Here is a 27,683-nt window from a genome sequence, read left to right on the forward strand (position 1 = left end):
CCCATAGACCTCCATGTTAAAGTGTCCAAATGCCACACACTTTCACTCAAATATGGTCACTTCTGGCTCCAAAATGCCCAGATGGCGGCAGCCAAATTGTTGAACTAGAGGCTTCAAAGCAGCAGTCCACAAACCGGTGGTCGACGTGATAGTGGCTGCACCTTTTATTAATTCAGTCTATGGTTTAAGATTATACAACATACAAAAGAAGATTATTACTCATTTAAAATATTATAAATTAAGGAAACTGCATAACACAGACTTTCTATCATTGGCTTTCAGCCTGGGTTTCAGTATGTCTTGGGGGTCCCAGGAGCTGTTGGGCCCCGCCCAGCCTCTCATTCCTCCCCCTCTCTGTTTACACCGTTACCATCTTACCTCAGTTCGTTGTGTGGGGACTACATACAAAGTAATTCAGGAAACTGCACCTTGTGAACTAAATAGCTGAAAAAAGACAGGCCTTAAAAGAGTCCACACAGGAAAGTCACCGTGATATTATGCTGTAGGTGTGCAGATCTGTGATCACCACATTCCTAGACAAATTTAAAATCAAAGTGGATTTAGTCACATCTAGTGGTGAAGTTGCAGAACTAAAACTTGCAATGCAAACATGCTTATTAGCCTCTCTACAACACGCTGAACTCTGTGGAATACCAACCGCTCTATAAGTGGATATAAATGGCTCATTGTAGGGTAACAAAAACACAACAGTTCTTAGTTTCTGGCAATGATACATTAACACACAATGGACATTTAACTAAATTAAGATAAACCATACCTGAGGTTTGTCCAGTCAAACAGTAGGCACTTTCACCTAAGGTTGTAGCTAAATGCAGATTGTTTTCTCAGTTAATGGACAATATATCACAATTACCTGAAGCCCAACATCTGGGGTGCTTAAATAAGAGAATATCTGGATTTTTCTATTAAAAAAAAAATGACTCCAATTAATAATTTTTATCAATATTGTAGATATTGTCGATTAATAGGTCAACATACACTCTTTGTCTACTTTCACCAACTCAAGCTGCTAATTATCAAATGGATATTTTGGGAATATTAGGAAAATTCACACAGTTTAATCCTGTCAGTTCCCACATAAACACACATATTCCAACACTAAAAAAAACCCTAACAGTAAAGATAACCAAAAAAGTAAGAAAGCAAACATATTAATAAATGAACTTTATATTCTTTATATAACATGAATATTCCCACTTTCTGCACTATTTTGGCAGGGCACAAGCCAAAAATGTTCTCATGCCAAAAGTTTTTCTCTCTTATTTAAATTGGTTTTGTTTTGTTTTTAACCACTCGCACAATCATGCAGTGGCCTAATTCACAGTTTATTCATCCAGAAGATAAACTCATCTCTCAACAAGACCTAAGAGAGCAGTGTCCCACATGGAGTCCACCATTTAAAAACTGGGACACCAAGGAGGATTCCCCAGCTCCTGTCAGAGTTTGGTTTCCAGCTGTTTTTGTTTGTCCTCGGATGAAAAACAAACCAGCAGGGAACAAAACCACAGAGGTATCTAAAAAGTGATCAAGACGAATCAGGGTCACAGTGGGAATACTGCCTGTGTACTTTCAACACATTTGTAAGGCCAAACTTGTTTGTACTGCGGGCAATGAAGCATGTTTGAGATACCGCAGGTTCTCCCGGCCTGCCTGCCCGTCTGTGGGGATGTTCACACCCTTTTGGCAAACACACTGCTGATATCAACACGTGGAGACTGAGGACACCTGCTGGACGCCACCTGTCATCACAGCACGGATGACAAACGTACCTGAGTGAAAAAAGCTGCTTGCTGCACATCAGGTCCTCCCCATCTCCACACAGAGTCCGCCCCCCTGTCCTCAGCTCCTGTCCGGGGAGTCAAGCTCATCCGGCAGCAGATCTGTGGAAGAAGAAAAGACTTCAACACCTACTTCAGCTGCTGTCTGTTAACACATGAGGATGGGAGTTACAGGAGCCGTTTGTTACCAGCCTGGAGGCATCCTGTGAGGTAGGAAACACGCTCTGAGTCATTGCAGGTAAACTTGTGTCAGTTTTACAAACCTTTGCTTTACCGTATTAATTAACACTAAAGTTTGGGCTAAAAAATATAACAGAAAATGTTATACGTCACATGATTTTAACAGTGGAGGAATGTAACTCAGTTTATAGTTAATCTCGGGGGGAAATATTGTACTTCTTATCACACTACTTTTTAAAAATAATTTTTGTTACTTTATAGATTCAGATGAAAAAAAGACAAAGAAACTAATAGATTATGATTCAATATTATAGATTAAGCTACAAGGCAGTATATAATTTTAAATTATAACCTACTGCCATACTGCAGTATTTAGAACTAGATGAGTCCTACCTTTACCGGTTGCAAGAATAAAAGTGATGAACTCATTAATGCATTGAACATTGTGATGCAGTAATATAAATTATTCTTTTATTCTACATATTGAGTACTTTTACTTTTGGTATTTTATATATTTTGCTAGAACCTTTGTACCTTTACTTAAGTAACATTTTGAATGCATGGCTGAGTATAATTTTTATCTTATTACTACTTTTAGATGAGTGAAAGATCTTAGTACATGCCTCAATGCTGGGTTAACCTATTTCTAACCCTTACTTATGACAACCTATTCTGGAACTTATGTAAAAACAAGTTAAACTACTCTAATATTCAAGGTAAAGATTTATTCAGTTCTGGACACTGGTAAAAACTAATACATGTTCAATAAAGTCAAATTTGACAGGAAACATAATAAGCTAAATTAAATTGAGTGTACTAAAGACAGAATAACTTGTAGACCAAACGTTTTCCCCAGCTTGTTCGCTTTTATCGGAGAATCTGAAGCTGCACAAAGACATGTATGATTTAGACGCTGTATCATTTTACTGTCGAGCGCTGTATAACAAAGATAACTAGAGACCATCTAGAGATGGGATCACTCCAGCAATCCACAACTTGAAGCAAAGTAGACCAGGGGCGTAAATGTGGACAGGCAACGGCCCCTTCCTGCTTCTTACCCCCTTCCTCTGGCCACTTTGCTCCGTCTACACTCATTTTTGAACTTGACTTTCCCTGTGATCACAAGCACACACTTGTTTAATTTTGTGACTGCATCTTGAGGGGGTTTAGACGCTCCGTGTTCCCGTTACAATTGGTGTCACCTGGACCACATTTATCTATGATGACACACAGACTCACGAGGTGAAAACACCAGCAGTTGTGACGTTGTTGCGGCTGATCAAAGGTTGCTCTCAAACAAAACTATTCAGTCAGTTTGTCTATAGAACTCCTACCTGTTGCTTCAACAACCAGCTCCCTAAATAAACACGCAAAAGTAGCACACGGGATATATTTAAACAGCGTAGCTTATGGTGTAGAAGCAGTGGTGAAAGAAGTACTCAGGTCCTTTTCTTAAGTACATAAGTACCATGAGAAAACTGTAGTTAAAGTATCTAAAGTAAAAGAAGTTATTTATATTTCATGAAATTGTTAGATTTTTAACACAGTTGCATGATGCGTGAGCAGCATTACACCGTTTTGTCCAGTGATTCCCAGCTTGAAGTTCGGGCTCCTCCAAAGGGTCACAATATGAATCTGAGGGGTCATATGATAATTAATGGCCGATAGAACAAAGTTCTTTTTTTGTGTGTGAAATATTGTGTCAAAAATTGGCCTAAAAAGTTTACCTAAATGACACAATCTGAGAAGTTTGTTGAGAAGCTATGCTTCACTTGTAGCTCCATTTGTGGACATCAGAAATGTGGCACAAGGCCCCAAGAAGTCACCTCTCCTTTTATTTGTAGGTTGTCCCAAGCCAAAATGATTGGAAGCCACCAGTTTGTTGTATTTTATGAGCTCATCATAGGGTTTTTTTTATGTAAAATCTGTCAGGTAACGAGTGGCATTACTGTATCTATCATATGACATAGAGTGGTAAAAGTAAATATCCCTTTGTGAAGTACATGAATAACGTAACATCACATGGATACAGTAAAATGCAAGTACCTCTTGAGTATGGTCTTGAGTTAATCTACTTAGTTTCCTTCCACCACTGTTTCTGAACCAATAAAGTAGCTAATAATTCACGTGTCACTTTACAATCATTTGGTGGAATTGTTGGAAAGGCTTCAGGTGTTGCAGATGTTTCAGAGGCCTGTTGGTAGGAAGTCACAGTAATTTGATGGTTATGTATGAATGTCATGCTGTGGTTTTGGTCACTTATTTTAGAAACGACTCACCAAACAGCAGCTGTAGACTGTAAAATATGACAGCTTTTTAGGATCTAACAATGTGAATTTGTCAATATATGACTTACCTGACAGTGATGGATCCAGCCGGTGGCTGCTCCATACTTGCTTGTTTCAACACCTGCCCGCTGAGAGGAGGAACCATGATCGACCTGAGCCACCTGACGGAGGAGGAGCAGGGGATGATAATGACGGTGCTGAGGAGGGACGCCGAACTGAAGAAGGCTGAGGAGGAGAGAATCAGGTAGGAATATGTGTCAGCTTCTGACATCCTTCAGTTGTTTTTTTTTTTTTTTTGAAGGAACAGATTTGTGGTGATTTAGTGACATCTAGAGGTAAGGTTTTCATTTCAGATTGTACCAGCTGAACCCTCTCCTTCTTAGCATTCCTTTAGTTTTTTGTCAAGGAGGTTTTTACCAGCAGCACAATGTCTGCAGAGGTGTCTTCTTCTCCAAAACAAATGGATCTGGTGATTACAACCAGTAAAAACATTGAATAAAGCAGTTTCATGAACTCAGCATGTCGGAGAAGGACCTTTAGCCTAGCACCTGCTAATGCCGCTCATCTTTTTTCTCCGACAGTTTAAGATTCAGACGTTTACCACAAGTCAAATTATCCACAGAGGTCTCTTCCTCGCCAAAACAAATAGACCAGGTGATTTACAACAGTAAAAACATTGAATAAAGCAATTTCACGTTAAGAATTAGTATTTTTCCAAGGCTCCTGTCTCGGAGGGGCGGCTAACTACAGTGGGCGGAGCAAACATGTGAATGGCCCTATCTAGATCCAGTGTTCGGTTTGTCCGTTCTGGGCTACTGTAGGAACATGGTGGTGCAACATGGCGATTTCTGTGGATAAAGACCGCTCCCTATGTGGATACAAATGGCTAATTTAAGGTATTGATGGCACAATGTTTCTTATTTTCTGGTGATTATCCACCAAAGAAAAAACTCTTATTACACTGCATTCAATTTCTGCCAATATATCCCCCTAAAAAACTACACACTTGACCTTCAAGTTGGTTGCTGCAGTTGATGTCTGCATCCATCTCGAGTTATTTGACATGAGGTGACATGTTGCGGGTGACATTTAAGCTAATGTCATTTTAATGATTAGTCCTATCGCCTGTTTTGTGAAAAGGGGTCTTTGTGGGACAGTAAGCATGCTGGAGCAAAATAATACTTGTCAGGTCCATAATGGAATAACACAATAACAGCTTGGCCGGATGCAGACTTCGCGTCCATCACTGAGAGACCTCAATGTGAGATGGGCAGTTAGATTACAGCCAAGTTGATGTTCACTCATGAGAGAGGATCATGCTGCTCTGATGGACAAGAATAGAAACCCTTAAAGGCCTCGCTGATGAGAGACACCTCACCTGTGACGAGCGTGATGCCTGACAGCCTAAATTTAGCTTATATTTAAAATCAGCTGTCCCCAAGCACCTCTGGGAGTGGTCAAACATTCCTCTTAGTGTATATTCAAGGCTTGTTAAGACAAACAAAAGGGGCAGTATCTTTCCTGATCCCTCCCATGTGCAGAAACGCAAGAAAAACTTCTTCTTTCCCAATAAAAATGCAGTCATGCTTGTAAACTAACATAAAAAATCCTCTTTGAAGACGTGTTTCATTTCATTCACAAGAGTAAAGAATGTCTTCAAACAATGTGCTTTTCATTGTGAGTTTAATGGAATTGGCCAGACACTTTTTTTATCAGCAGGAGGCTGAATGCTGGCTGTGTCTCGGCTGGTCTGCTGTAAAAGGATTAAGCCAACAGCCTGTAATAATGTGCTACTCTTTATTCACATGACCGCTGTGCTTCTCTGTCAAGAGGAAAGACGAGTTAGAGCGGTCACTTCCCTTTGATTCAATTTGAGATTGATGGGAATGTTTTCTGAATTCCTTCCTTCAGACAGATCATGTGCAACTATGTAAAGCTGGTGTTGGAGTATTAAAGGGAAGCAGCAAAGATACTTTGCGTCATAAAAGTAATATTAAATATAAGATTTAACTTTGTTAAACTGAGTTCCTAAAGTGCCTCAGGAGATTGAAAATGTTCTAAAAGATTAAAAATAGACAACAGATGAAACAACCAGTAATAGAATAAAATATATCAAATAAAAAAGTAAAAAACTACATCAAGTTGAGCAGAAATTCAAACGTCAGTGTGACGCCAGAAAGAGATTACATTTTGATTGGAATGAAAATTGGGTTGGCAATTATTTCAAATGTCTAATAACGTTAGAATTTCACTTTGTTTGTACGTAATATAAACACTAAGAGGTTTTGTCGATGTTGGGTTTTGTGCGAACTGTCATTGTTCTACATTATAATTAGCACAAGATATATGAAAGACTGAGTTTCAGTTACTTAACCAACTTAAAAGAAACAAAATATCAACATCATCTGACATCAATATTCTATATATTATTTATTATTATTATTATCTTATTATTTAGATTTTTATTGTTGCTTTTTATTATAGAATAGCTGGAGTGTGACGGGAAATGGCAACATGTTCTCATTCTAACTCCCCAAACACTGACTCTTGGTTAGTGAACCTCCACAGTACCAGTTTTGGATGTCTGGGGATAAATACATTGTGTCTTTACAAAATAAACTTCAGTTTTCAGTAACAGTAACCGCTCCTTGCATACACTGTATTTTTTACAATGTAGGAAAAACACTATGGTTTACTTCCTTAGGTTTAGCTAACAAAAGCCCATAGTTTGTTTTTTTAAAAAAAACTTCCTGGTTTGGCTTAAAATAAGTTTATTACTAACGTTAAGTAGCGTCACATGAAATATGTCATGTGATATACGTCACTAGCATAGCAGGCTACCTATACTAGCACAATACGTTGTTATTGACACACAGGACACAAACAGCGAGGTCCCAGGTGAAAGTCCAGAGTTTGTATGAGCCATCCCTCCAGTCCCTTTTTCAATCTTTATACTACAGCTGTTGCCAGCAGCGTCAGAAAAAGACGCTTCCCAGTAAATGTCATAATGCTGCTGAGGGTGCCTGTGTGCCTACCACCAATAGCTACCAACCAATCGCTGATTAGCTGGGACTGAGGCAGGGTTGTAAAGGGGGACAGAGAGGGGGAATGACATGCAGCAATGGGCCACAGGTTGGAATTGAACCTGCGCCACTGCCAAGGACTCAGGCAACATGGGGTTGACACTATAACAAGTGAGCTATTGGTTGCCCCATTCTACGTCAAATAGACGTTTCCATTAGACGCCTATCCTGACACTGAGTCGTGATCACTCAACGTCACAACATAAATTCAACCAAATATCAATGTCTAACATCGATGGTGACAAGCTGGGTTCATTCATGCAGCGTGAAATACTTCCATTCACCCTGTTGTAGTTTCTCTCTTCTTTGTCTGCCTTTAGCTTCATATTTCACCTCATATTTAAATATAAGTGCTGCTCAAACCGAATCAAAAAGGTGTCAGATTCTCCATTTAGCACAGCCTAAAGTAAGCATTGTCTAGTATATTTTCATTCACAACAGAGCATGTTCTGAATATCCTGTTTTCAATAACTTTCATTCAGTGAGAAATGCCACTCAGCTAGAACTAACAAGCTGCTTTATATTACAGTTTGTGACAGTGCAGAAAAACATCTTGACTTAAGCATTGTGTACATGCGTCTCCTTTGTTATTCCTCTCCAGGAGACTGGAGAAACTACTGGATAACGGCTCGCAGTCGGACGCTGAGCTGAAGTACCTGACTGGAGAGTGGTTTTACGAGGCCAAGTCTCGCAGACACATGGACAAGATCCACGGCTCAGAGATCATCCTGGCCTCCATGAAACAGAGGAAAGCTGGTCTAGGTGTGTTCGTTCTACACTGTTTACAAAGGGCTTGTATTAACACACATGTTCTGGCTCCATTGGTGAACCGAGCACTGTTTAAACTTATTATTCAGGAGCAGGTTATATCTTCAGAGGTATTATCACAATTGTTGAGATGTTGTCTGTTTGCCTTGAAGGATGAAATGTTTCCCCGGGGCAAAACCAAAGTTCAAATCCAGTCGTTGCACTGACATGGCCTCCACAGTGGACTTAGTGTACATTATAGAAGAGAAGATTAGAGTAGAAGAAGAGTAAAGCAGCAAGATTTGTGAAAATACTGGATTTAAACGTTGGTTTAAGGATAAAACATTTTGCTGGATAACAGTAGAAAATTTAACTTTTAGATTTTTACTCAAAGGTTTACAAACATATGGAGGTCAAACATGGGGCTCATCCGACCTCCCTGCTTCCAGAAATGGCTCAACGAGGTGGTTGTAATAATACAGATGGGGAGGATACATTTTGGCTGATAAGTTTACTAAAATCTGGCATCCATTCATTGACTATTTAAAATGACATACAATTGCAAAAGCTTAGTCATGGGCTGAAGGCTGGATGTATGTTTTTTCTGGCACATGTTTTTTAAATTTTTTTTTTCTTTATCGTCTTTTCTTGAATGAGATGGAGTTACTTTCTTGCTTTTTGTTATATGTGAAATATCTGTATGAACATGTTGGTTTTGTTTACTTTTTGTTAAGCTGGAACGTCTGCCCACAATCCAAATAATACAGAATTTAAAAATAAAGAATATTTTGAATATAAGCCCCTGTAAACTTGGCTCCTCTGTTGCAGACGGTTCTCTCAGAATGGAACGATCTAAAACACCCAGCAGTCAAGGTTCAGATGGTGTCCCTCCGCCGAAACCTGCCAGATGTTTTGAAGGACTACAGCCACAGAAAATCAAGTACACTATCCTTTCTTATTCATAAATTTACCTAACTGTTTGTCTTTTGCCTCTTCATTTTATTTTTCCCTTATTGACCACCATGGCATTGCTCAGCGCGGTCTGAGGAATGGTGTGCCACCGTATGCGTCAGAAGACAGAAATAACTCGATACATTTGAAATACTGGAGCGGCTTCTCTCTCACGCTTTTCCTGACTATCAGTGTATACAGTATTTTTTTTAAGTGTGTGCAGTGTGTGTGGTGTCTTGTGACTCAACCTGTGTAAACATAGGTGGTGCTGACTGCCGACTGGGAATTTGTCTGTTTTATAGGCCGACAGCAGCTCCAGCTCACAACACTGCAGGATGTGGTCTGACATATTCAAGGATTAACAGCAAAGTCAGCAAAGTGTTTAACTCAATAGAGCTCTCAGCATAATGCCTCGGAATGAGAAGAGGCAGAAATGTTGTCAAAGTAACAGGATTACTATGACAAAATGTGTTTACAGTGTGCTGCTTTGTCTATCAGATTATTTAATTAACTTTGTACCAAATTGGGTCAATATTTTATTTGCCAAACTGCTGTATTTTGCATAGAGGGCTACATATTTCCTAAACACAGAATAGACTCAAAACTGTAATTGTCGTAACTCTATTTACGGCTTGATAATGCTACTGGAGGCTCTGCAGTGTAGATCCTGGGTTTCTATTACAGCATCACATGAATTTTAAATGCAATCAAAAAATTAAGACTGCTTCCCGGTAATATGAATCATCTTTTTCACCCAGAAAATGCTAGATATTGTGAGTTAATCTTATCGAGTGCTCTTTCATACTTTTGGTCAGTCAGGTTGGGTCTTTCTCTTTGATATGAGTGTTATTTACGAGTCAGCAAGCCCCAGTCATGCACACTACGGTATACTTTGGAGAAAAAAAACTTTGCTGCTGAGCATGGGCGGATTATAAGACAATGGCTGCCCGGGCACAGACATCCAGAGGCCCCATCACCTTTCTACATAGAAGCAAGAAATCACAGAGTTCGTAGTTGTTCTGCCTCTTTTTGTTGTTGTTTTACAACTCTTTGCAGTTCTTTAATGTCTCTTAGTGAGTACATTTTTTTATGTCTCTTTGTAGTAAATGTATGTCTTTTGTAAGTGTTCTGGGTCTCCTAGTAGAAAGTTGAGTCTCAGCATTTGCTTTGCATCTCTTTGTGGTTGTTTTGCCTGTTTTTATTGTCACTGTCAGTCTCTTTATGTATCTTTGAAGCTATTTTTGCATCTATTTGTAGTCGTTTTGTGTCTCTTTGTGGTCATTTTGAGTCTCTTTCTGTTCAATACGTTTCTCTGCGAGGGAAATTTTCAGTAATCCACCCATGCTGCCAAGATGTTTATTAGCAGGCACATCGAGTTAAACTGCACTTAATCTGATGCTTTATAGGGCATCAGATTTAATTTAAATTCTTTCCTGACTAAACATTTCAATTGTTTTTCCCACAGCGATGCAGAAAAAGAAAATCTAAATTCAACGGTCCGCTCTCCAAGAACGGTATGTGTTACAAAACAGATCAACCTTTCTACATAAATGTTTTTCCTTCCTTTTGGTGCAACCTTGTTTTAGTGATTTACAGCCCTTGTAATGTTAAACATTATTTATAGTCTTTTTCTTTCAAGCCGAGGCACAACCCTTTCAACCGCGCTTCCCTTATTGTTGTTGAGCCACCTGAAAATGTTGATGACACGCCAATCAGCCGAGACCAGGAGTCATCTGTGACAGGTTTGACCTGAAGCACATTCATGGGGCTGTGAGGTAGAGTTTGACCACAAAAAAAATGTGCGATCAGACAGCAGCACAAAACTGAAGTCTTAGTCTGAGACTTTGTTATTTTTTTCAATTATTCTGTACTTGCACATCCAATGTGTCATAAGATGTCAAGAAGCCACAGGCTTATACAAATAAACCTTCTCTCAACTTAAGGAGAAAACCAAACAATAATAACAATGTAAAAATATAAAAAATAAGATAATCAAACATAATTAAGAAAAAAAAACCAACATGAAGCATACTGAGCCGAAAAACGAACCTATGAGTGAACATGTAACAAAATACAGAGAGAAACTGACCCGTTTTGTTTTGTAATAATGTAATAATAATATATGAATGAATTTCTTCTGTCGTTTCCCTCAGAGCCCATATCTCCACTGAAGATCCAACCAGCAGAGGCGAGTCAGACTTCAGGGGGCTCTGTCACATCAGAGGGCTCCTCTGTAGGTTTCAGACCAGTGCCAAAGAAGAGGACATTTCTCTCAAGACAAACGTCTTGTCAGTTAGAAAGCACCCACCTGGTGTTAGACACTCAGGGAGGGTCAGTGGGGATTGTTCCCGCCCCAAGACGGAGCCTCCAGCGAGGGTCCAGTGAGAGCTCTAACCAGTCCTGCCTGAAGGGCCAAGATGAAATGTCTCAAAAAAGTGATGTTTCTTATCAAGTATCTCAGTCTGCTCAGCCATCCAAACCTCTAGATGAAATCTCCCAGCAGCCACTTTGTGATGTATCTCAGGTTTCGTCTAATTCCAGTGTGGAGAGAGAAAGGAACCTAGCTTCTATAACAAGAGACCGGTTAGTGGAAGATTACTTCAGTAACCCCAAAACTGTAATACGTTTTTGTTATCTTTTCACTGTAACTCACAATCTGCATCATTTCAGACCAGCCACATACACGAGGAGTGATGCGTCAACAGACAGAGAGATCCCACAGAAGAACAATGCACGAGATGATTCGACACAAAGAGAATATGAGGCGTTGAACACTGTCGTTCTGCAAACCGGCAGCATTCAGGATTCAGACGGAGGAAACAACAGCAGCGTAGGAGGAGCAACGAGGCAGGAAGAGCTGAGTTTACCCCAAAGCACTGTGGGTAAGTTCAACAACAGGAAATAACTCTACTGTAGCAAAAAGTATGTTTTAACTCTGCATCAAATGTCAACTGCCATAATACATAAAATGAAGCAATGGCTACTTGATTTCTAAGCAATTCAACTTCAAAAGTGACTTTATCTATCAGGATTGTTTCATTTTAAGGATTTTTAGAGGTTTCAAAAAGCAAAAGTTTGCAATGTTTCCAAAGAAAAAAGCAAACACAGAGATAAGTCAGGAAAAAAAAAACAGGCATCATTTTGAATGTAACAAATAATATTTCTTTCTTGTTTCTTTAATTAAGTAATTAATCTTGTGACCCCTAAGACTTTTCTTGGACTGAAATTCTATTGGTTCGATCCACAATTATTTACAAGAATAACCATTCTGATGTGTAAAACACTGAACTGCACTGCTTAGTGAAAACGAGGCTTTAGTCTGGTTAATTAAAGAGAAAGCCCTTAGGAAATGAGGCAAAACAGACGCAGCATCGAAACACGTATCTCCCAGATTTCTGATTTATTTTATTGTGTATCCATATCTCTCATTTCAGATCCAGAACCACCAGTATCTTATGATCTCAACTTCATTGATAAGTCTGATCAGCAAGTGCCGAAGAAATCAAGTCAGAAACACGCGTTTCAATTATCCACGCAGTCCACCAGTCCCACTGGTGATGAGGACTCCATTGCCAAGGTGCTGGACTGGTTCAACCGCAGCACAGACAGCCTTGAAGATGATGGTCCAAAGGTCACAAAGAGCTCTGTTAAACATACAGAAATCAGCAGAGGTGAAGATTCATTACGACAGGATGTTGGGGATATAATAAGTGATAGAAAGAATGAAACTCTTGAAATGAGGAGAAATCCCTTACAAAGACAGACCACTGAGGCTTTGGAGTCAAGAGCAACAGACAGAACAGGCAACAGGGAAGTGATCGAAACACAAGAAGACGGTAGCAAGGATAACAGAGAAAGAATGCAGCCAGCAGAAGTTAAAGATAATACGGATGAAAGCCAACCACCCCAAATCTCTCATCTGATGTCATTCTGGGAGAAAAGCAATCCAGGACCTAAAATTCTTATCAGCAAATCAAACACACCTGGCGACAAAGGACGAAAACCTGTTCATCTCTCAGCAGAGAAAGACGAGAAGAGAGTGAACAAACCTTACAAAGCACCTGATATGCCCTCTGTGCCCGGAATATACAATGAGAAGGGAATTTATTATACGGACCAAAAAAATAATGGGGACGATGCACAGTTAAATAATAACCAAGAGGTAGACAGTCTGGTTATGAATACTTATGACCCAAAATACAACTCAGATTATTTAAAATCAGCAGCCAGACAGATAGCTGACAGAAGAGAATCAGACACAGAGATTTTATGTGTAAGTCCACAGCCTAAAACACCAATCAACCTTCCACAACCTGACAGTATTTCCCAATCAAGAGAAACCACACTGCAAGACGAACTGTCCAGAATTGTTCCTGTATCTCAGCTGGAGATGGATCTGGACTCTGATAAGTTCTGTTCATCCAAAAATAGCCCCTACATGGACTACAAGAAAGGCAATATACAAGTCACCTCCAGAGCACAAATTTCAAGTGAAGATGTAAAGACGAGGGACAGTGAGGATAAAAATGTGCAATCAAGCATGTCTCCTAAACGAAAGGAGGATAAAGACAGACTAAATAGTCCTCGCTCAAACAGACAGAGCATATCGCATCAAGAAAGTACTGCAGAGAAGATAAAGCAGCTCAAATCTTTCTGGGAGCAGGAGGGGAACAAGCCTACATTTTACACTGGGAAACCTAAAGCTCTTGGGGATGGTAGAGTCGCTCGTGGTTCAAATCAGGCAAAACTGAATAAAAGATACACAAAGTCGGAGTTTGATCTGACGTCAGTTGGAAACGATTATGACAGTGATGAGGACCCCTCGGCAAGAAATCATCCTAACTTTACTGTTCTTCCTTTGAATCAGAGAATAGAAAAGTCGTCCCCTAATCTGGGCACGAGCCGAGCACAATTTAATACTCTGCGTGAGTTTTGGGGTGATGCAACATCAGATAACAAGGGACCATTTCCCTTTGACAAACCCAAAAGTCCAAAGAGGAAAGAGCCGATAAAATCTCAGCTTTCATCTCAGGAGTTAAAGTGTGGTGACCCAGAGATATCAGAGACAACACGACCAGCTCTCATGAGGTCATCTCCACCTCTTCCGAATCGATCAAAGCTGCCTCATGATAGACAACCGGGGTCAAGAGCAATGAATGGCGGCAAAAACAATCTGTCTCATTATACGACAGCTGAGTCCAAAAGGAGCTCTAAAGACTCAAATAAAGAGGAGAAATCCACAAAAGTAGTAAGCAGCCCTGGAAGAGAGATTCGTTCTCCAAAGAGCAGAAAAGACAGCTTTAGCAATTCGAGTAGTCGTGGAAGTTCCATGCGTCGTGCCACTAGCATGTTCGCTCTGAGCGTTCCTGACAATGAAGAGCTTATAATCGATGTAAGCCCCGTCCACTCCCACAGCAGAAAGCAGAGGCAGAATGCAGAGAAAGGCGCCTCGCCAAAAAGATCACAAGAGGATACTGAGACTCTGACACCACGTGCACGGGCATGTGTGCCAAAAGACTACCGGCATTACCTGGGCATGACAGATGACAGCAGCGTCCACACCTCCCTCGCCCCAGCTGTGAAGGATGAGGGGCCAGAAAGGAAGTCTGGGTATGAGTTTGACGTGAGCATGCCGATGAGGACCAGCACTCCAGTGAGCTCCGAGGAGCGATACACCAGGAGGGGCGGCAAGACAAGCCAGCGCCCTCTGTGGACAAACTACAGCAGTTCAGACGCGGGTCAGGAGTCATCTGTGAGCAGCACGTCTGATACCCGGCCCACCTCGAGGAACAGTTCAACCCGTAAGCATTAAATTCACTTTTTTTGGTTTTTTTTTACAGGGTAGTACGAATAACTTAAGCTGTTATGTTACCGTAAAGAAACTCTTGAAACTGCAATTTTCATCACGGTCCTGTATGTAGATAGTGATGCACCCTTTAGCAGCAGTTTGAGATGACCCGAGGAACTGCTGTAGTATAAAAAGGGAAAAAAAGTTCACAGTGGGTGGGCGGGAGTGGAGGTGTGTCAAACAAACTCCAGACTTTGACCCGGGAGACAACTGTTTGTGTCCCATATGAAACCAAAAGTAAATTGAGTCATTTTAATGTGATATTTGAGTATGTGTAGCATGCTATACTAGTGACGTATGCCACATGACATGTGATGTATGTCAAGTGACTTCATTTTACATTGTTAACAAACATACTTTTTTAGGCCACACCATTTTTTTAAACTAACCATGTACTTGTATTTCCTTAACCTAAATAAAGCTAAAAAATTTTTTTACCTACATTCTAAGTTAATTTCGAAAAGAGATTGTATGCATTTAGCAAGTGAAAACTGCACACTTTCTGTAAAAATAGGTTAGTTTGGAAAGACACAGTGCATGTGATACTGGTAGGGTACCTAGAGCGTCATTTGACATTAGAGTTTGACATTTGTTGCCACTAATTAAGAGGTTGTATATTACGAGTTGTAAGTGTGAAATGTTGGTAAGTTAAAAGTTGGTATTTAGTATTCTAATAACGTTTACAATGTTTTCCCATGTAAATAGAAAACAGTACCATACAGATATATAATAAAATATACAATTAAAAATTTAAATGTATTTTTAGAGAAAGAGAAACAAAGATTGCAGAGATTTTTCTAATCACATGAAAGGCTGTTCCATTTATATTAAAGAACTAAGATGCTGAGTATTACGCACAGACAGAGAATGATACTAAGCTTGGAATAAAAGTAAAGTAAAAGTAAAATAAAACAACTTTTGACAAAGCAACTTGTACATTTTGAGAACAAAAAAAAGAAAGTCAAGAATTAAAGTAAACTAAATATCCTATATAGTCAACATTTAACAAATATTTTTCACTTTTTTGAAATTTCATATTTATCCTACATAATTCTAACAATGGATTGAAAATACAGACATTTGTTTTTAAGTAGTGCAACTCCTGCTGTCTGTTTGCAGACTCATGGACAGTTATTATCACTATCCAGCAGTATCCTTGATATCATGTCCGTGTCGGGTTATCTCTGTTGGCAGAGGCAAATATCTATAAACAGTGTACCTGCAGTCAGCTACCCATGTTTAATTTGTGGGCTGGGCGGTGCATTCTGCAGCCCTTGCTTCACTGACACCACACAGATAAAAGACGTGTTTCAGCAGCTCTCAATTTAAGCAGCTTCATGTCCACTCCCTTTAGCTTTGAGGCAGGGGACTAACTTGTGCCTCAAACTGTATTTTAGCGAGTACATACAATTTCCAGAGTTTAATGAATTGCATATTTGATATATTGTTGTTTGGTTATTGTGCAAAGCATTTTATGTTAGCAAATGCCAGTGAAAAATAAGTCTTTTTTGGAGAGGAGTCAAATCAAACTCAAAATATGCAAGTCAATGGCCAAACAAATTACATAATTAATATCATACATTATATATACTGATTGGAATACCTTGGAATATCTTTATGCATTTTGTACATTCATGGACTTATTTTACACAGGTTACCAAAAAAATGCAATGTTGTGTGTACTGAGTGAAAAAAATGTTAACCAGTTTAAAATAATTACTTCAATCCCTATAAATTCATTAAGTTTTCTTAACTCGTTTTTTTAAGCAGTTATGTTAAACTGAACTTGATAATTTAATTTGAAAGAAAAAAAATTCATTTATGTGTTACTGACTGAAGTAATTATTTTAAACTGCGTTGCGGTTCTCCTTTTTTAGCTTTTCAAAAGAAAATTAATCAGCTGTTCTAGTTTTTGTTTTTTTTTCATGTTTGTGCAAAAATAGCATTTGCTGGCTCTGGGATCTCCTGTTAGAGCTCTGATCAGGCCTCAAAAATCAATCAAGATCAAGACCGACCCTACATGAACCAGCATGATTTCTGACCAAGCCTGACCCAAGCCAAAACCACTGGAACAGTTCTGGGTCTAAGCCTGATTAAAAACCCGAATTCGCACTATAGAAAAAAAAAGTTTTTACAAGCTAAAGTCAGTCAAGTCTTTTCAGCACAGTAGCAGATATCTGTGACAAGGGATGTGCTCATGAAAAGTCTAAGAGCTGTAATGTATTTGGTGCACTGTTGGAATATACTGTTATTCAGAGCCCAGCAGCAGAGTACCAAACATAGTGACAGTCAAGCTTAAGCATTCATTAATTCACATAGAGACCAGGAAACTGCAATGAACCTGACCAGATTTAAGCCCGGGGAAATGAAAGACCCGGCCTAAAACTTGTGGGTCAGGTCGGGCCTATTAGGGTTTGGGCAGAGAAGAAAAGCTCTACCGCAAATTAGAGAATTCACTGCTTTTCTTTTTCTGCCATGAAGTAAATGTGTTTTGGACTGTTGGTTGAACAAAACAAGCCACGTAAGCTTGTGGAGATTGGGATGGACATATTTCACAATTTCCAAATGTTTTAATTGTCTCAATCAACTGATTAATCATTAATCAATAATGTGTAGATGAATCTAGCGTGAAAATAATTGTCAGTAGCAGCCCTTATTATAAGTACAGATACAAGTGTGAGCAGTTAACTTACTCTAGTCAAATAATATCTGCATTCAGACCACACTACAGCTTAAAAAAACAACTCAGATTTTTGCACACTGTTGTCCAAAAATCACTGCTCGGAGTCATGTCAATTATTTGCATGAACCAATATGAGAATGAAAAACTATTAGGTCGTAAGTTTTATTCCCTTTTTAATGCATACTGCAGGGGAATATGATCATGAGGACTTAGACCTTGTAAGGAAAGCATTGAGGCGAGCAGAAGCACGGCCTAAAAGCCTGGCTAAAAGTGTGGAGGACATCACAGCATCCTTATCACCACGTGAGCATTTTTCTAAACCTCTATGTCAAAATGTCCATATGCACGGATCATTTGGCAATTGTGATTCACTTCAATTGTTTTCCACAGGACAAGAACGAAGGCAAGACCCAACTGATGAATCCAGACGCATTAGTGACGGTAAAACATGCCTAATATGTTTCATTACGGATGTTTTTACAAGTAGTTGCAAACTATTGTGTCTTCTGCTTCCCAATCAACCACTCTAGTTTCATCCATCCCATCGTATTCTTCATCCTTATATTCGGATCTAGAGCAACTGAAGAAGATGAGCAAATCAGTTCCTTCATTCTTACAAGAGGAGGTAAAACTACCCCTGCATCTTTTAGTCCTGTCGGTCAAAGCTTGCTCTGCATCCCTGTGCACAGAGCTTTCTGCGCCTGCTGTCTGTGTTTCAGGACCTTGGCAGAGACAGTGACTCCATCTACGAGGACAGTGACCTCCATGGAAGACTAATGATGAGCAGCTCTTTGAGTAACCTCACCAGCTCCTCTGGCATGGCGACTTCGTCTTCTGTATGTTCAAACACAGCAGCATGCATCGCTAACGCATTAGCACGCTTCACATTAAAAAACTGCTCTTCTAACCTGTGCTGCCCACTGGCTTTGAAAACTCAAAGAGCCAGAGATATCATCTCTATAGTCCATGCATTCTTCTTCCTCGTCCAAGCCTGGCGCCCTCCTTCATTACCCAGAGTGCAACATGACCACCGACAGTTATCATTACAGTTATGAATGATTGTATAAAAAGTTTGCCTACTTGTTTGTGTGTGTGTTCCTAGCTGAGTGGAAGTGTGATGACCATGTACAGCGGGGACTTTGGGAATGTGGACGTTCAGGGAAACATCCAGTTTTCCATCAACTACATCCATAAGCTCAGAGAGTTTCACATCTTTGTGGCTGAGCTCCACGACCTAGCTGCTGTCGACCCAAAGCGGGGCCGTTCAGACCCGTGAGTACTGTACCTGAAATATTCTAGGATCAGATATCTATATCAGTGGTGTCCAAATTTGATTTGAATCAGTGCCAGATTAGACAATGTGAAAAAAACTGTGGGCCATCTGCTTCTATGATGTAAATTGGATCACTAAAAAAATCACAACACAACTATCCACCACTCCTGCGGTGACCCCCGCTGTCATTCATCGTAGGTGACCATTTGACCTTCTTACCTTTATGAAAACACACTAGTTCTGCCTATTTGGTGCATGTCTACAAACTGTATGATAGACCTGCCCTGAGTGGGAAAAAAACTGAGAAAATGCAAAGACTTGCTTGATTAACCAATATTGTGTGGTGGGCTACATATAGTATTTTGCCAAATTTGAGGAAACTCCCTCAAGGTCATCTGCAGATAATGTGTGATCTTGACCTTTGACCACCAAAATCGAATTAACTCATTGTTGAGTCCAAGTGAATGTTTGTGCAAAATTTGAAGAAATTCCCTCCAGGCCTTGTTGAGATATGGCGCTCACAAGAATGTGCTAGACAGACGGACAGACCACCCAAAAACATAATGCCTCCGGCCTCCTCGGCTATCGCTGACAGACAAATTCAATCTAGGGTTGGCTTTTACTTTCACTTTTGCATGAGATGTATTTTTACAAACAGTAACTGACAGTTCCCACTATACCTTCAAGGTGTGCTTAAAGTTGCTGGGGATTTGTTTGTTTGTTTGTTATTTGCTTTTAAAGATACGTCAAAAGCTACCTGGTTCCTGACAAAGCTAATCTGGGGAAGAGGAAAACATCTGTCAAAAAGAAGACACTGAATCCAACTTTCAACGAGATCCTCAGAGTAAGAAACTACAGATATTAAACCAGCAGTACTAAACCAACACAGACACTTTCCCACAGTGCAATGCTTAATACTTGGCAAGCATGATGAATCAGCAAACAAAAGCCGCTCGCTCTTCCCTGTCCTTACAGTATCGTGTTCGCATGGAGTACCTTCGAACCCAGACGCTCATTCTCTCAGTTTGGCATCACGACACCTTTGGCAGGAACAGTTTCCTGGGCGAGGTAGACGTGGACCTCTCTAAGTGGGACTTTGACCACACCCAGATGAACTACTTAGCCCTGAAAGCAAGGGTAAAAAGAAAAACACATACAGGCTTGCTTTATCTGCTGCGGTTATTTTCTCACCAAATAACAGCAGGTTATCTAAGTATGTGCTCGGCCTCCTCGGAGTCTGTTTGAGCTGTTATATCACATGCACTGTAGTTATTGTGTGACCCGTGCACAAAGGAATTCTGGTGCTTCGTGATGGATTTTGGATCTACCATTTATGTTATTTGTACCCTTTCAAATTTTTCAGACCGCACCCACTCTAGAGCCATCACATGGTCGAGGAGAGATGAGACTAGCCCTGCGTTTCTTGCCACAGATCATCCACAGTGAAGGTCTGCACACAGTTTTATTCTATTATTTAAAAATGTTTGGGGTTTATACACATTTGAATTATTGGTTTGTATTTCTTCTTCAAAGGAACGATTAAAGGGCTTCCAAACACAGGAGAGGTTCACATTTGGGTGAAAGAATGCAAGAACCTGCCTCTAATCAGAGCCGCCATCGACCCATATGTTAAGTGGTATGCACAAAAAGCCGTGGTGAAAGACATTTGAGGAAATACTCTTATCTGCTTTCTTGCGACAGTTAGATGAGAAGTTTGATACCAGTTTAGTCTGTCTGTTAACCCTTTGAACCCTGAGCAAATTAGATTGATTTCTTTCACAAAAAGACTATGAGAAACAAAACAAGAAATTAAAAAAATTAAACAAAAAATAACAATAATAATAATAATAATAATAATGAATAAGGAAATTTAAAAAAACAACAACAATAAAGATGCTACGCTGAGCTAACCCATTCTTAGCTGTAATGTTCGCGTCATATTAAATAGACGTACATGAGAGTAGTATCGTTCTTCAAATTAAACACTCAGCAAGAAAGTAAAAAAGCGCATTTCCCAGAATGTCAAACAAGTCTTTCAAGGACTGAGGGTTATTTCCTGCTGTATTAATCAACATATTTCCTCTTCCCCCTCTTCTCAAGCTTTGTGCTGCCAGACACGAGCAGGAGGAGTCGGCAGAAGACGCGTGTGCTGCGGAGGACAGTGGACCCTGCGTTTAACCACACGATGGTGTACGACGGCATCAGAGAGGCTGATCTATTAGAGGCCTGCGTGGAGCTCACTGTCTGGGACCGGGACAGGCTTGCCAGCAATCTGCTGGGCGGCCTAAGGCTTGGCGCTGGAACAGGTACTAATAGAGGGAGAGATCCATCTCACTTCAAAATACATACTGATGAAAAGTCTGGATCATGTGGAGGAAGTGCTCATTGGCTCAAGCATGGCATTCTTTGATATATATAATAGAAAACTGCTCCTCCTGGAGATAATGTGCTGTTACTGCGATATGAAAACTGTTAATTGAGAAACTGTAAGAGCAGATCTTGCAGAAGTGAGGTTTAAAACCAGGGTTATCTCATTGTGAGGTAACACCAGTGACCACTGAGCCACCAATTCGTTCACTTAATCAAAATGCACTACTTTCTATCTATTCACTTACATTGAGAGAACGATTTTTATACAGAGAATTATTGTCTGTCAAATGACAAAATCTAAACTTAAATTTCTGAGGTTAGTGTTCATCTAGCATAACCTCAACTTAGGGCTTCAACTTGTATTCGTTTTCATCATCGAGTAATCTAGACATTTATTTTATCAATTCAGTAGGTCAGTAAAATGTCAGTAATATATCCACCACCTTTCCCTAATCCCAAAGTAATATCTTATGGTTATTTGTTGCAGCAATACACCAATGTAAAAAATATTCTATTACAAGTTACAAGTTACAGTAAGTCATCCATTCAAAATTCTTTTAATTCTATTTAACAAAAGCATCAAAGGAAAAAATTTGACTGCGCAGAAAAAATGCCCCTGTGAGTAATATATTACATACTTAATACTAGATTGTTAATGCTGGTGTATCAATGCACATTTAGCACTTTACTGCTGTAGGTGATTGTGGTGGAGGTAGTTTTTATCATTTTATACACAGTTTTGTAGTTTGGTCCAGTGGTCAGATGGGCCCCTTTCAACAAGATAAATCTACCAGGTCATGAAATCAATTATGGGGAGAAAGTAAGAAGAAAACAATGTCTTGATACAAATCGTTGGATTTAATTCACAGATTTTTCTGTAATGTTTGCTTTGTTTATGAAATACTGGATAATTTGACCTCTTTGAGCTTAAAACACTGTCTTAAATGAAACCATGTGATAAGTGTAATGCTTGTTTTTGGGTTTTTTTTTTTTTTTAATGCCCCCGGGCCGATGACTGCAACGGCTGGAGGCATTATGTTTTCAGGTTGTCTGTCCATCCATACGTTTCATTCTAGTTAATATGATTTCTCAGCAATCTCTTGTGGGAATCTCTTCAAATTTGGCACACATGGCTAGTTGGAATCAAGAATGAATTAATTAAGATTTTGGTGGTCAAAGGTCACTGTGAGCTCACAAAACATGTTTTGGGCCATAGCTTAAGAATTCACACACTAATCATGACAGAATTGAACACAAATGTCTAATAGAATAAAATGGTGAAATAACAACATTTTATATCCAAGAGGTCAAAGGTCAACTTCACTGCGACATCATAAAAAAAAAAACTTTTCTGGCCATTTCTAAATAAACACATAAGTCAGGAGCAGAAGGGGAGACTTTTGGTTCGATACTGAATTGGCGACACTAATCATGTCCACCTTTTATTGAATTCCTTCAAAGTCTTCACTACATATATAAAAACGAGTCTGGACGGACATCAATGTAAACTGCAACTTTACTAGTTGGCGAGTTAGTAATTAATTATTAATTAATTATTAGTTAATGCTTGTATTTGTCTCTTTGTCTTCCTGTAGGCAAAAGTTATGGTGCACCGGTGGACTGGATGGACTCAACTCCCTATGAGGCAGCCCTATGGGAGCGCATGATGACCACCCCGAATGAGTGGGTGGAGGACGTACTCCCATTAAGAGTGCTAAGCTCTGCAAAAACTACTTTCAAATAAGACAAAGTATACCAAACTGCAAATACACTACATTCTTTGTGAGATATAAACAGAATAAATGAAAGATAAATATATAAATTCAGTCAGGAAAAGCTTCCAAAACCCTGATGAAAAACAAAATAAAGTGAAGACATCGGAGTGAAAAACTGGAATCAACCAGCTGTAATTTTACCCTCCAAAGGTATAACACCCTTTTCCATTAAATGGTGAAAACAAACACCCATGGAGAGTAAGTTTTGTATAAATCCAGACACTGGCACAGTTCGAGCTATTCTTGGAGAAATAATGAAGAAGAAATTTAAGACACCCGCTGGTCTTTGTGTTTGTTTACGGTGTTCAAACAAAGAATGTCACCGGGAAAAAAATTGAACAAGGAGCTGGATTTTGACTACATCTTTTGACAATTCACACAATATGAAGAAGGTCCACCATTCTGTCTTGTTAAGTGATTTATTTGCCATAATGTGCAACACTATATGTTTAGTCCCTAAATATCTCATGAGCCAAATTATCAAGATCCAATCTCAGTGAGCTTTTATTAGGTAAACATGTGATGGAAAAAAGAGTGGGAACAATAAAAAAATGTACATGTTTACTTAACCAGCTGTATCTTCTGAAAACCACACTTTTGTGACTAACTTTTATTTTGACAGTATTGTTATATCAAATTGAATTTGCATACCTGCATGTCTGACATAAAAACTGTTGCACTTAATCATATTAACCATAAGTGAAAGTAAATAAATTAAATGCAAAACGACTTTGAAATGTATTTTTTATTTAGTGATGGAAAAAATGTCAGTGGTCGCTTAGACGTTAACTTGCCGATTGTCTGAGTGACATGTTGGTTTTGATTAGAAAGTTGGTGCACCATGTCTAAATTTTTAATAGTCCTGTGAAATATCTCAAAATCTACTTGGTTTAGCCCTTACCTTCCCTAATTTAGCTGCATCATCAGGTCATGATTTTATAAATTTAGCTCAATTTCTCCATTGTTTATGACCAATTACCTGCAAAACTAGCCTCAGCTTTACTTTGTACTAATTAGCAAATATTACCATGCTAAGCTAACATTCTGAGCATGGTAAACAATATGCCTGCTAAACATCAACATGTTACTGTTGTCACAAGAGCAAAGGTGTCCTTTCATCATGTGAGAAGGAAGGTTTGGTGATCCTCCACCTGAAAATCTTGAGTGTCAAACACTTAAATTCCCACATTCTGGTGAATTTTTATGCATCATATTGTATCTTTTCTGTATCAATTAGTGGTGCAATTGTCTTTCATTCTATCAAAATAAAAGTCATCTGCTACTTTTATGTTTTATTAAGCATATGCACACATTCTAAATAATAAGGGACATTTGTCCCCTGCATCCCCGCTCAAAATATACATATATAACATACTCAATTTCAAATATTGTTAGGGCAAAAATCACAGAAAGTAAATTGACCTTTGTATGTTTCTGGATTTCCAAAAGGCTTTTGATTGGATAAATAGAGACCTACTTTCGTTAAAATTATTAGAAGCAGGGGTGGATGGCAAATTTTATCAAGCTCTAAAATCAATGTATAGTTGCTCTGTTGCTTGTGTTCAAGTAAATGATCTACAGACTGATTGGTTCAAAACCCCCTTTGGTGTTAAACAAGGTGATGTCCTTTCTCCTAATTTGTTTTCTCTTTATATTAACGACCTAGCATATGAAATTAAGAATGCTTGAATGATTTAACTGTGGGTATTTTGTTGTACGCAGAGGATGTTGCTCTGCTGGCTGAATCAGAGGAGGTTTTACAGAACATGTTAGATCTATTACACACTTGCTGTTACAAATGGAGGCTTTCAATAAACCAAAGTAAACCTCAGATAATTCACTTTAGGAAAAAACAGTTTCCAAGAAGCAGGAAAACCTTCACATGTGGGAATATGACATTAGAATATACACCTGAGTATAAATATTTGGAATTTCCGCTTGATGAATTTTTAACTTATGAAAATGGAGTTAAACTTTTGGCTGGTTCAGCTAGTAGAGCTTTGGGGTATATTTTATGATGAGTTAAGATCACCTTTGATGAATGAAATGTACGTTCAAAATCAAAAAATGTTTTGGAGCACTGATGATGACAGGGTGGAATGGTTGTTTACTTTCAATGTCTATAAGTTAGCCACTTATGTCTCTAAAGCCTGGACGAAACGTCAGGATGGTTTATTTTGTTAAGGTTATTTTTATCAAGCGTCTGCTTTTGGTTTCTGGTCTTTTTGTTTTCTTAATGGTGTCTTTGTAAGCCCCTTTGGGCTGGGCATATTGCTTATGTATGACACAATAATAAAATTAAATCAAATCAAATCATAAACCTATGAGCATGTTAAAGTAAATCCTCACATACCTGCTAGTGTTGGGCTATATATATATATATATATATATATATATATATATGACATACAGTGTTGGGCAGTGTGGTAAAACGTAGTTATTTATGACTGATAATACCATTAGACATATTGACACATCTTATCTTTGTGCGCATGTGTTAGCATTTTGTGTACCGCCAGCTACTCTGTCATGAATTGAGGTTTTTATCCAGTTTTAAAGCTATTTCTTATACTACACTTTAGATCCTGGTCGTTTTACATTCAGGTTTTGTACTTTGTTTTTTTTATCTCTAACGTTTGGATCTTCATTTTATCTGGCCCACGGGACTCTCAGGACTGCCGCTAGCTTAGCTGGTTTGTTTTTAGCCTGGTGGCTAGGCTAGCCGGTCGCTTTTAATGAAGCTTTTAAGCACTTGAACTTCTACCACTTCTATGGACAAACTGCTGGTCTGATGGCTGAGTGAGGATCCGAGTGTGGATCATGCCATCTTACCGTTTCAAGGCTGAAGAAAAGCATCGCTGGTCTGGAAACAGAGCTCAGGGAGAAAGACGAGCTGATTTTGGAGTTCCCCACTGTAGCAGCTAAGGCAAAGCACCTCGCGGTTCTGGGCTCCTCTGGCTGCAGCCACCGGCATGCGACCAGCCTGAGACACTGGGACGCTGATCGGATCCATCACTAACGGAATACTGGAGCCCCGAGCAAGGACAAGTTAGACCCCACATCAACCGGAGCACTGGACTGTGTCCCGTAGGTTTAAGCATGGTGCTAAGCGCCGGTCTCCCCCCTGCTCCACCTCACAACCTCCCGCTGACCAACAGGTTCAACTTCTTGGACATGCAGGATTTCCCTCCACTGGAAGGAGGCTCCAACCCTCCAACGGCCAAGTCCTCCACGAAGTCCTCCGTTCGCCGCAGGTTGCTGAAGGAGGCCGTCAGGAGAAGCTCCGGAGGTCCCACTCCACCGGAGTCGGCAGGGAATCCCTCTGCTGTGGACGCCGCCTCGATGCAGCCCTCCCCGGCCACAACCCACCATCCGCAGCCGGTGAATAGGGCGCCATGTTGGTGGTCGGTGATTCCCTCGTGAGACCGACCCGCGGCAAAGCAGCCGTTAGCAGTTCCCCTCCTCCATCCCACCTCCCGACTCTGATCATGGGAGATTTCATAGTCCGAAATGTCAGGCTGTTCTCGGCCTACTGTTTTCCCGGTGCAACATCCCAGGATATAATCAACAAAATTCCCGAGATTCTGCCTCACAGTCCAGAGCTGAAGACGCGTGATTTCCATGCCGGATATCATCCACCTGTTGAAACTCCTGCGGACACAGAGGTTTACACACCTGGCTGCCGGGAATATGGTGTGACTTTCAGTGAAAACTTTAACTTGTTCTGGGGACGAAGACAGCTCTACTGGAGGGATGGTCTCCACCCTGGCACAACTGTCTCTCGCTTTTAAACAGCAAACTATCTTACTGTCTACAACACTAACACGCGCCGCTGCTCACTGATCGTTTCCGACCAGACCACGATCTCGCGGGTAACCGGTCCAGTAGCATCTGATGTCCCCAGGTCCCAGCCCATGTAAGATCAGTTCCACCTATTTGTCCTCTGTTTATAGCAGGCAAGGAGCCGCCACTTCAGTGCCCCCCTGTATTACTGATAACTGTGGCTCATTTCCATTTCAAGTTCTTACAATGTTAATGAAAATCAGATGAAAGAGCAGCCTCTAGATCAGCATGAGGAGGAGACTTCCCCTAAACAGCCCTTGCTTGTCACACAGCCTGACCAGGTCAAGTTGCAGCATCAGTGTGCTAGTATTCAGTCTGCTGAGCCGGGTACTGACGGTCGAACCCTTGTTCTGAACTTTATTATGGTCTTATGGTCTGGGGATAGTTCACATAAATGCCAGGAGCCTTTTACCAAAGATAGATCTTTTGAGAATCTGGGTTAGTAACACAGACCCAGACATTATTGTAATTTCAGAGTCCTGGTTAAATAATAATGTTTCTGACTCAGACATTGATCTTTCTGATTTCTGCATTTTTAGAGCGGATAGAGTTAAACAAGGTGGTGGAGTGGCTATTTATGATAGGAACAATTTAAGTACTTCCGTAAACAATCTCCACCTCTGTCCCCAGTCAGTTTGAGCTATTAGCCATCAGCATCAGGCTGGGTCAGCGTGGTTGCCCTCTGGTTATTGTAGGCGTATATCGTCTGCCCTGCCCTCCGCTGGTCCAGATACCCTAAATAATTTATTTGCTCTTTTTTTTCTTTAATCACCTCTGAAGCAATCATTTTAGGAGATTTTAATCTTGATTTGATGTCTCCTGCATCTGATGATTTAAAAGATA

General features: G+C 39.9%; 1 protein-coding gene across 7 annotated transcripts; it reads left to right on the top strand.

Annotated features, from left to right (window-relative positions):
• The first annotated feature begins 1,850 nt into the window (after positions 1–1,850).
• Positions 1,851–23,726, top strand: sytl2b (synaptotagmin-like 2b). Of its 7 annotated transcripts, none has more exons than XM_042487134.2 (20): positions 1,851–2,009; positions 4,343–4,511; positions 7,952–8,112; positions 8,926–9,037; positions 10,514–10,562; positions 10,673–10,790; positions 11,202–11,631; positions 11,719–11,930; positions 12,483–14,849; positions 17,769–17,882; positions 17,970–18,020; positions 18,110–18,204; positions 18,299–18,415; positions 18,682–18,851; positions 19,594–19,696; positions 19,828–19,989; positions 20,216–20,300; positions 20,386–20,488; positions 20,953–21,158; positions 22,818–23,726. In XM_042487134.2, the coding sequence occupies exons 2-20, from the start codon at positions 4,345–4,347 to the stop codon at positions 22,964–22,966; spliced, it is 4,971 nt and encodes a 1,656-aa protein (XP_042343068.2). In that variant the 5' UTR covers positions 1,851–2,009; positions 4,343–4,344; the 3' UTR covers positions 22,967–23,726. The 7 variants fall into 7 exon arrangements, with proteins under 7 accessions (XP_042343068.2, XP_042343071.2, XP_042343070.2 ...); XM_042487137.2 differs by having other exon boundaries at positions 18,155–18,204; XM_042487136.2 differs by having other exon boundaries at positions 10,688–10,790.
• Positions 23,727–27,683: the final 3,957 nt, after the last annotated feature.

The sequence above is a fragment of the Plectropomus leopardus genome, chromosome 6 (assembly GCF_026936395.1).
Source record: "Plectropomus leopardus strain MGB_pleo_1.0 chromosome 6, ASM2693639v1, whole genome shotgun sequence".
NCBI classification, from domain to species: domain Eukaryota; kingdom Metazoa; phylum Chordata; class Actinopteri; order Perciformes; family Serranidae; genus Plectropomus; species Plectropomus leopardus.